This window comes from Pelmatolapia mariae, linkage group LG4 (genome assembly GCF_036321145.2).
Source record: "Pelmatolapia mariae isolate MD_Pm_ZW linkage group LG4, Pm_UMD_F_2, whole genome shotgun sequence".
NCBI classification, from domain to species: domain Eukaryota; kingdom Metazoa; phylum Chordata; class Actinopteri; order Cichliformes; family Cichlidae; genus Pelmatolapia; species Pelmatolapia mariae.
The window spans coordinates 2720412-2730321 of record NC_086230.1 but is presented as its reverse complement, the minus strand read 5'-3'; the positions used below and the strand labels follow the sequence as shown (position 1 = coordinate 2730321).

The 9910-nt window shown below is 39.5% G+C and overlaps 1 protein-coding gene across 1 annotated transcript; it reads left to right on the top strand.

The window, feature by feature from the left end:
* The first annotated feature begins 3373 nt into the window (after positions 1 to 3373).
* On the top strand, positions 3374 to 8866 carry eve1 (even-skipped-like1). Its single transcript, XM_063470939.2, has 5 exons — positions 3374 to 3384; positions 3827 to 3887; positions 3992 to 4061; positions 6655 to 6890; positions 8384 to 8866. The coding sequence occupies exons 1-5, from the start codon at positions 3374 to 3376 to the stop codon at positions 8864 to 8866; spliced, it is 861 nt and encodes a 286-aa protein (XP_063327009.2).
* Positions 8867 to 9910: the final 1044 nt, after the last annotated feature.

The following is a 9910-nucleotide window of genomic DNA, read 5'->3' as shown; positions in this document are numbered from 1 at the left end:
CTAAATAGAATGTACTGATTACAGATTCAGACACCGATTATAATATGCTAATATGAATTCCAATTTGTCACACATTTTTCCGAAGCAAATGTTGAGCTATTCCTCTAACTGCCAAAACTGCTACCTATTTATGCAACACAATGTGAATGGGCAATTGAATGGAATATAACGTTTGAGAGCCAAAATGACATGAATACACCATACATGTATTAGAAATTAAGAAACCCTTCATGAAATACTAACAAAGTGAAATCTATTCATTTGTGTTGTTGGACAGGAAATTCTCTCCTTTCTTTGATTTGCATGAACAGACCAGGTGGATGAGTTATTTTGCTCCTCACATCATCATTCACAGATTGAGACCCACAATGAACCAAGAAGTTTTACACTTTATTACATTACTTTTTTTTTTTTTTTACATTACATAGTTTGCATTTAGGTTCATTTTTGTTCTTTGTTTGGTTTGGTGTTGAATCCAGTCCTTGGTTACAACAGATAAAACCTTTTTTCAAAGCTCTCTGTTTTCATGATTCTGGATTCAATTTTATTTATACAGCACCAAATCACAACAACAGTCATCTCTGTACCTTATTATGTAAGGTAAAGACCCTACAAAAATACAGAGAAAATCCCAACAATCAGATGACCCCCTATAGACAAGCACTTGGCAAGAGTGGAAAGGAAAAACTACTTTTTAACATGAAGAAACCTTCAGCAAAACCAGGTTAAGAAGAGGTAGTGATCCGTCACAACTGGTTTTGGGTGAGAGGAGGAAGACAATACAAAAAATACACACTGCAATTGAACCATATGGTAATAATAACTAATGATTAAATGCAAAGTGGTGTATGAATACATAGTGAATAAAAAAGTGAGTGAAGAAGAATCAGTGAGTGCATCATGGGAAGCTGCCACCACCCTAGGTCCTTTACAGCATAAATAAACAAGGTTTTTAGGATCACCTGATCAAGATTAAAATAATAAGTTGTCATAACTGCCCAAGTATTTGAAAAAATCCTATTACAATAATTTGTTGGTAGTTTCTAAATGCCTTCAGACTTGAATTCTAAAGACTTTCATTGTGACTGGTAGTAATTTATAGTGAAAGTTACCTTAGAACATGTGTTACTGCTGATTTTAATAAATGAAAGATATTTCCATAGTTTAGGTAAATAAAGAGTTGAAAGACATGACACACTTACTCCACACCACCATAAGTACAAGTATAAGTACATAAGTATAAGTAAAACTGCAACAGCAAACTCATTTTTCTATTCTGGGTTAGGTACTGTGGGCAACAAAAGTATGGATGTTAAACTATTTGAATGTCATGATAAAAACAAGTCCAATAGCCATATGTTATACAGATACAATTGTGTACTTTGATCATTTGATCAAAAATACCAGCCCTTTGGAAAAGAGTTTGGCAGTGTGCACATGCAAACTCTGCAAAGCATGACATCTGTAAAAAGTCCGGTGATGAAGCTGAAATCAAAGACAATAAGAAAATCTCATTGTCATGCGTGGTCACAAATGATGCTATTTATCCTTGCATGGGAAATATGCACTCAATAATATATCTGCACAGGACGTTCTTCGTTTTTTTCTGCATAACATGTGTTTCTGATGAGGCCCGCATCAACCATGTAGTACAACACTTGCCACTGTAGTCAGTCACGATCTGAATATATGTGAGTATTATGTGAATATAAAGTGAGTAAGAGTGAGTGACTGAATGGCTGTATGATCAAAGACAATGAGAAATACAATGATGTCCATATACTGTAAAAACATTTAGTTATGCTAGCTTAGCCTGAAGGGGGCTTCACATGATGCACTAAGCATTTCTTCTTTTCTCACCTCTTTTAATCAGTATGTATTTACACACCACCTCCCTCACCACCAACTGGTCACGGCAGAAAGACTTTCCCACATTTTAAGTCTGGTCTGCTTCCAGGATGAGGCAACAAACATCCTTGAGTACATCAGGAAGATGTCCATAACTGACCGTGTGCTTAGTGAATACCTCAGGCAGCAGTAATCATGGCAGCACAAGAGCTCTGAGTTCTGAGCACAAGAGGTGCAGGCTGTGCAAAGACGCCCCGAGACAATCCAGCACATAACAGCAGGATGCAAGATGCTAGCAGGCACAACATACATGGAACACCATAACCAAGTGGCTGGCATAGTATACAGGAACATCTGTGTTGAGTATGGCCTGAAAGTCCCAAGGTAATGCGATACGGCCCCCCGGATGATTAAGAATGACCGAGCTAAGATCTTCTCTGACTTTCAGATATAGACAGACAAACTGGTGATGACTAACGAACTGGACATAGTATCTTAGAGCATAGAAGCTTAAGAAATATCAAGAGCTGAGAGAGAAGCTCCAGAAGATGTGGAGAGGGAGGGAGGCTAGCTCATGTAGTCTGCAAATGCAAGAGAGATTATAGGACTCTTTTTAAGAAATAATTTTGTCAAATTTACATTTAATTTATCACTGTCAAAAGATCCCTTAAGGTCTATTTGGTACTGGTACAGGTCCCCACCACATAAAAAAGCAACAATAACACCTTGAGAACATTTCATACAAAGTATGTTTCAGAACCTGGGCTGAGTTGTGAATCGATTTGTTATGTGTGTGTACTAGAGGACAACACACACATTTTCTGTAAATTTTCAAGACATTTTAGCAACAAGAACAGCATAGTTACATATGTTTGGCACATGCAGATTAAATGCAACATGTGCATTGTTCCTCAAATATGGATCTAGTGAAGAAAACCGTGTTTGAGTGTTTGATCAATTACACAGATTGGGACAATTCATTGTTCCAAGCCCCAGACTGCTTAAAGAAAGTTATTCAGCTGTATTAGCACATTATCAACCTGTACGTCAGCCAGTTGGCTGTCACTGAAACACACACAACATATGTATAGCTGGCATATTATACTGGAACATCTGTGCCGAGTATGAACAGGACAATTCTGTGATGTTGAATGTTGAAAAGCACTTCAGTTGCTCTCCCTATTTCCCAGGAGGTCACCACAGTAGATGGATCATCATGTTTGTATTTGTATTGATCAACATGTTTGTATTTGTATCTGATGGAAGCATTCATCCACACTAGAGACCAGCACTAGGAATGCACTAGTTTGTAAATCCCTAAGGCTGGATTTGTGCCTCTACCTGTTCTCAAATCAAAACCTTTTGTATTTAAAGAAAATATGTTTACCATTGTTGACACAAGGTCCGCAGACCGGCACGAGAGAAAGAGATAGCGATTTGCAGAGTGTTTTTCAAACCTGATGAGCAGATGATTTCCAGGGCAGGCAGGAGAACAGGCAGGTTTTGCCCTGCTGATTCTTGCAAAATGCGGAACAGGTGAGTTAGAGTGGCCAGGATCTTCCCCAGGGGCGGATCTGAGAAAACACAGGAGGAGACAAACTGGAGTGCACAGATTTAATAAAAGAGGTTGGGTGGATGCATAAAAGGAAGCTGGCAACTTTAAGTTTACTCCGCTTTGTGAGGGCCAAGTTTGCGTATCAGTGACTTTGGGGAAAGCAGCGACCCATACCTTTTGTCCCGGTAGGTACCTGGGAGTGGGGGTTCTGATGCAGTCTGCATAACAACACTGGTGTGGCCTCCAGCTTCTAATTCATCCGTTCCATTTGGCCATTGGTCTGGGGTTGGTATCCTGAGCTGAGGCTGTCTTGGGCTCCTAATGCCAATCAGAAGAATCTCCAAACCTGAGATGTAAACTGAGGGCCACGATTAGATAAGCTCTCCATGACAGCAAAGTAATGATATTGTTCTTCTCACTCAGGGGTGACAGGGGAAATGGGAGGTATGTATCCAATGAAGCACTGTGGCACATGCAGAGGCGGGTACAAACTGTCGACCAGATGGGAATGTACCTGGGTTGGGTCCCTCCTGGAGGGCCTGCTGGATAGTCTCCTAAATTCCCCAGATCACTGTGCCCACCTTGCAGGAAGTGTTGAGAATGTTGGCGGGCTCTGGGGCACTGATGTCCATGCCATATTGGCAAGAGCGGGCGTTTGGTTTGACATTACTGGAACTTGGGCAGTAGGAGATAGAGAAGTTAAATTATGCAAAAAAAATAGTGACCAGTGAGCTTGATGGGCATTTAACCTCTTGGCTGTCATCAGGTATGTTAAATTCTTGTGATCGGTCCAGATCACGAATGGATGTTCTGTCCCCTCTATTAAGTGCCGCCATTCTTCCAGGGCCAGCTTGATAGCCAATAACTCATGTTCAGCTAAATCATAGTTTCTCTAGGCTGGGGAGAGGCAGCAAGAGAAGAAAGCGCAGGGTCAGAGTTGGAAAATCTTAGAAATATGGTATCTAACCAGACGCTTACTTTGCATGCCAATACCCTGGCCTCCAGTAACACTGTGAGGAATCTTAGTTCAGATATTGGTTCTTAATCAGGATATGTCCTTCAATATTAAACAAATATGTAGGAATGCTTTCTTCCGTTTTTACAGAATCTCCAAAATTATAAACATCCTGTCTCAGAGTGATGCTTTTCTCTCTTTTCTTTGTATCACTGTAGAGTGTTTACTTTACAATATTAAGTGCCTTGAAGCAACTGTTGTAGTGATTTGGCGCTGTATAAATAGAATAGAATAGAATAGAATAGAATAGAATTGAACACCAACTTGGTATATTTTCCTTTTTGCATAATAAACATGGGTAATGGGTAGCATGAAAATACTGAGGAAGGCTCTGGTTTAGTGTGACTTAAAGTGTGTTGTACTGATGTCCCTGAGTGACAGTGCTGTGGTTGAGAAAGAAAGTCTTCTTTTAGCTCCAACTGTGGGATAAAATTAGTGAGAAGACTGCTGCTGGGATGTGAACTGAAGGATTGTCAAATATCGCAGCTAACCCTTTTGCCATTGCAGCACACTGATCAGTGTATTTATGGTGTATAGCTAGTTGCATTCTGATTGGCTGACCCCCTCCCACCCCCACCCTGTTGGAAAAGTCAAAGCGTTCAATGTGTGAATTTGTGACTTGAGAGGGCGCAGTTGAGTGCTTGCATTCACTACTTTGAGAAGTTGTAAGTACAGTTGTGGTTGTAAGTATTACTAATTAAATAAAGAAATAAATATGAGTAAAATTTGACTTGCAATTTTGCAGCTCAGTATAATATCAATCTACACATTGTGGTCTGTAACTGTAAATTTAAAACACGAATGTGCCAAAAAGATTAAAAGTTAAAATGTAAAAATCCAGTTTCAGATTTCGCACAATTTGCAACATATTTATCTTACCCTACCTAGCATCTGAGAGTCTCTGTCCTCCGCCGCTGATATTTATTATCATAATAAATGAATTAATCGGCAATTAGCCAAGATTGGAATGTTTGGTTTATTTTTCTCAGGAAATATAACGCTTTTTTTCTTTGTTATTTCAATACAGAGAGTAATATGCGTATTACAGTTTCATATGCTGGTATATGAAACTGCACCTGTGCGTATCTGTGTTAAAAGTGTTTATGGAATATTGTAATGTTTCAAGGAACTAAATCAAAACTGCATCTTTAACACCAATAGTTGATATTATCTATAGTAATAATCTATTTCCAGTGTGCCACCTTGGCCAATTTGGAGCCATTAGGCCTGTAATGATTTACTTACAAACACAGAAACATCAAACGCTGGAGAACAATGAGGGTCTGGCTGCTGTCTCTTCTCTTTAATTCTCCATAACAAAAGTACAAAGGCTGAGACGGAGAACAAAGGGTTTACCCCTAAACACCGTTAACACCTCTCCGGGCCGCGGCGCCTCCGCGAGCCGACGCACACGCCGGCGCCCGTCTGGAGCGCCTGGGATAAGGGAGGAGAGGAGCGCTGCCCCGGGGATCATAGATGTTCAGCGGTGGGTGAGGGGTGGGGCAGATGAGACGACTAAAACACCTCATCATCTAGCTCTATCTAAACAGACCTGTGTGTAAGTGTGGTTTCGGGCTGCAAGTAGCATTTGTTGCTAGGGTTGATCTGAAGGAGCACCTAAAGAGATTTTTATTTTACACGGTGAACAAAACAACAACCGATGCGTAAGTAACTTCCCTTTAAAATAGGTTTAAAAATTATATATCCATAATTTAACACTTGGTTTTACTTCGTTACACCCAAACTGTACTTTTAAGATGATAACAATTGCAAAACTTCCTCGTTAAATAGTTTTCTATATACCTGGCCGAACTCTGCATGCACTTGAGGAGTCAAAGGATCGCGTGTTTAGGTCAGTTAGACTTCAGACAGTTCGACCTTCCTTAAGAACTTTTAGGATAAATGTGGTTAGTAAATATTGCTTGGCAGATGGAGTTCACGCCCTAATCAGAATGTGGGATTCACTGAAACCATATCAGCCCCAAATCAGGTTATCAGCAATTCTCATAAAAGCACGAGAACTCCGTGTTAATTATTACAAGCAAATAAGTTAATAATTCTGTCTCTGAGCTTTTAAAAGGAGACTGGGTTTTCCAGGACCCTTAAAACAAAGAAAGTTAACGGTGAGGGTTCTACAGCGATTTATTAGACCCATTTGGGAATTAACAGGTAAGTTATTACTATCCTTACTGTAAAGTGTCCGACTGTGCGTCTGTATCTAAATGTCTCATTTCAGTAGCACAGGGCAGACAGAATCCGGTGGCTGGTACTGCGGTAGTGCACAGTTCCACCGGTAAAGAGCAGCAAGACTCACAGAGCACCCTGCTGGACCAAAGCAGACGGCATCGGACGGCGTTCACGCGGGAGCAGCTGTCTCGTCTGGAGCAGGAATATGGCAAGGAAAACTATGTATCCAGACCCCGGCGCTGCGAACTGGCTACTGCGCTCAATTTACCGGAGACTACAATAAAGGTACCGTGTTTAACTGCAGTCAGTGAAAATAAAGGGCCATGCCAAAGCCATATTTAACAAATAAGCTGTCTTTTTGTTCAGTCTATGCTACAGTTGTATAACAGAAATAAACTAAAAATAATATCGGGAATCTTACTTTTCCTAAGAAAATTATACACGTTATGAAAGGTGAATGTAAATTATATAACAAACAGATTAATGGCTGTTAATCCAGCTGTTGGTGGCTATAGAGTGACATCACAGACCTAGCTATACGTTTATACTGGAAATAAATTTGCAAGTGCAATTAACCACTGGTGCTCAAAGATGTTTCAGGTCCACTGGGTGGCTCAAAAGTACTCTTTAGACTGGTTTGTATTGTGAAACATGATATCCTTTTTTATCTGGCTTCAATTATCTTAACATTGACAATCTAGTTAAACAGTCACAAGAAGGTGGCTATTAACACTATATTTCATCAGAGGTATATTCTCGGGTTATAAGGGCAGCCGTGGGCCCTAAACAAGATCCTGGGGTGGTTTTGTATTGAATGAACTGTTTTGCAAACTGGTGAAAGAAACATTTAAACTGTTTACTTGAGGTAAAGTCATAATACTATTTCAGTAATTGTACTAAACCTTTTGCATCAAAATATACTTACAAATTCATAAAGTAAAAGTGCCCATTATGTAGAATCTTATGTGATTAGTGTATTATTGGGTCATTATTATTGATTACACTCATGTGGCTATTACTTGAATGTTGCCACCTAGGATGTTATCACTGGACACACCTTGGAAAGGACATTGGTTATTATGGTAGATTGAGTAGTGATAAGTTTAGGGCCTCTACATTTAATGGAGATGTTCACTGCACAAAAGGCAGCACATATAATACACAATAAATACACTAACCTTTTGCCAACCAGTAGCAGTCTTTCTTAAAGAAAGATCAGGAATATAAGAAAAAGCCTTAAAATTTCGCAGGCATCTGACATTTTAGAAGCACAGCCTTCTGCAATATTCTATGGGCTGGTAAAATAGTTGAGAACTGGACAGTGTCTAAGGTAACTTGTCATTCTGAGCTTTGAAATAGAGAAAAGTAGTAATTAAAAGAAAATTAAGTGATGTGTTATGTAATCTGATTCAAAGTGTTAGTGAGACCCCTGCATTTATATTTTCATGTTTATAGAAATTGTAGCAGCTCCTCTCTAGGTATAGAAATGTTGTGATCCATTGGCTTTACCTTTAGTGTCACAGGCAAGGTGTGAAATGTCTCAAAAAATGTTTTAGATGTTTTTGTTAACCCTTAATGTTTTCTTTTTTACAATGCAAATCTAACTTGATTTGCATTGTAAAAAAAAACGAAAAGAAGGGATGCACAGTTGTTCCTCCCAGGGCCCTCTCTTAATTTTTCTAGTCTTTACAAAAAGTTCTTTGAGAGAAGTGTTGTTGTGAAAAAGCACCATATAAATAAAATGTAATTGAACTGAATAATTCACTTCATCCTTCTAGGTATGGTTCCAAAACAGGAGAATGAAGGATAAACGCCAAAGACATTCCTTGCCTTGGCCTCACCCATTTATTGACCCGCTGGGGGGGCTTCTGATGGGCAGCACATCTCCTTCCTCCATCTTACCATACACCTTCATCCAAACCCACCTCCCACACCTCCCGCTCCACCCCTATGCTCCCCTGGCTCTCTCTTCGACTACATCATCTCACAGCCCATACAGTTCACCAATGAGTTCAGTAGATGCATTCCATCTCTCCCAATTCAACAAAAGGCCTGGGGAGCTGCCTCCAACAACAGTAGCACTCTACCCCTCTGTAAGCATAATGCACCACCCTACTTCATGCCCCTGTCCACTCTGCCTGCAGTGGGACCCAGAACAACTGTACAAAGCAAGAAGGGATGCACTGGGACTGGGCCGGCCCCGCACTCTGAAGGCTAACACTCATTCTGCTAGTGTAGGGAAGACACAAGAGATGGTGTAAAACTAGATGAAAACATCATCAAACAAATGTTACTGCGAGAAAATTATAGGATTTCCAGTGTCTTCTGTTAATACTAGGAGCTTGCCAAGCATCACCTGCAGCAGATGATTAAGCTCTCATATTTTTGTGTAAATCTTAATAGAAATAAAAAACTCTGCATCTTTACAATAGAAACCTAAAACACTGGCCTTGTTTAAAATAATGCAAATCACATTTGCAGTTAACTGAAGGCATTGGGTTATTCTGTTTTGTTTTGATGTATTATATTTTTGTTGCTGTTGTTACATAATTATTTCAAGTAAGTTAAAAAGCTATTCAGTAGTAAGGCCACATTTATGCCTATCAAAGCACACCAAATGAAAGCCTTAACCTTTTCTTTGTATTTTTTTTTAAAGAGCACACTATATTAATTGTACAGTCTGGTTACTGTTCATTAACTATTGCATATCCAGCCTCAATATTAAAACAACCTCTATTTCAAACTTGTTTTGGTGCATTTCAGCAGTTTGGAGCAGAGCACTGCATTGTGACATCTATCTTATAGATTTCTTCAGCTGTCAGTGGTTTTAACATCATATTGCTGAGTGTATACTGAGCATACACCAAAATTAAGCTACTTAGAGCTGCCACAAGTGGTTACCACAGTGGGTAGCTCTATATGTTTGATTTGGGAGAATTGTAATCCGGATGGCCTTCATGACACAAACACAACAGGAATTTGTGTCTCCAAGTGGAAATCAACCACTATGCTATGGAGCACCCATAGTATCCAAATGAAAAAATTAAAATACTTGTCAAAACAAAGTAACTTCATTAAAAGTTTTAACGGCACATAGCACTATTATAAGGTTAGGGCTGCCACGATTAGTCGACTAGTCACGATTACGTCGACTATCAAAATCGTCGACGACTGATTTAATAGTCGACGCATCGTTTGAAGCTTTGTAAGATCCCAAAAAACGCAGGAATAAGTAGTAGGATTTAAGAGTGTAATAACGGACTGAAACAGAAGATGGCAGCACTGCATGTACAAGGATGCCAGCT

Bases quoted from the DNA above. Each gene is read 5' to 3' on its own strand.
- eve1 (XM_063470939.2), top strand. The intron at 3,888-3,991 runs GTACAAACTGTC...CCCACCTTGCAG, and splicing joins TGTGGCACATGCAGAGGCGG to GAAGTGTTGAGAATGTTGGC. The intron at 6,891-8,383 runs GTACCGTGTTTA...TCATCCTTCTAG, and splicing joins TACCGGAGACTACAATAAAG to GTATGGTTCCAAAACAGGAG.